This window comes from Crocuta crocuta, unplaced genomic scaffold (assembly GCF_008692635.1).
Source record: "Crocuta crocuta isolate KB4526 unplaced genomic scaffold, BGI_CrCroc_1.0 scaffold50, whole genome shotgun sequence".
Taxonomy (NCBI): domain Eukaryota; kingdom Metazoa; phylum Chordata; class Mammalia; order Carnivora; family Hyaenidae; genus Crocuta; species Crocuta crocuta.
In genome coordinates this window covers 2479604-2479996 of record NW_027527428.1, presented here as the reverse complement: position 1 = coordinate 2479996, position 393 = coordinate 2479604, and the positions used below count along the sequence as shown (strand labels likewise).

At 73.0% G+C, this 393-nt stretch overlaps 1 protein-coding gene across 1 annotated transcript in view; it reads right to left on the bottom strand.

Annotated features, from left to right (window-relative positions):
- Positions 1-261: 261 nt before the first annotated feature.
- LOC144225029 (E3 ubiquitin-protein ligase TRIM47-like) overlaps positions 262-393 on the bottom strand; it is a 6833-nt gene continuing 6701 nt past the window's right edge. Inside the window, exon 8 of the mRNA XM_077756128.1 lies at positions 262-393. This exon is cut by the window's right edge and continues 429 nt beyond it. Within this exon, the coding sequence (XP_077612254.1) occupies positions 288-393 (106 nt within the window). The 3' untranslated portion in view covers positions 262-287.

Below are 393 nucleotides of genomic sequence, written 5' to 3'. Positions count from 1 at the left end.
GAGGCTGTGCACCCAGATCGGGAATTCCCCCCTCCGGAGGCCTCTCCGGAGGAGGAGGGGAGTGGGGTGGGCCTCCAGCCTGGCTCAGAGCCCTTCTCCTGTGGCTCCGGGAACGGAGGGGTCTGCCTGTTTCCTGGGATTCCCGGGGGGGTCGGCCGGTCGGGAGGCCGGCTCGCCGCCCACCCCAGCCCTCAACCCCGGGGGCCGGGACCCCCGGCGGCGCGCATCCCCGGCGCCCCTTCCCGCGGACCCAGCCCGCGCTAGAGTCCAGCTTTATTGGCTGCCGCCTAGGCCTCCGCCTCGGGGCGCTGCTTGAGCGTGACCGAGGCGCCGCTGCTGACCATGACCGCGGGGTAGAGAGGCTCCAGGAAGGAGGCGAGGAAGCGGTAGAGC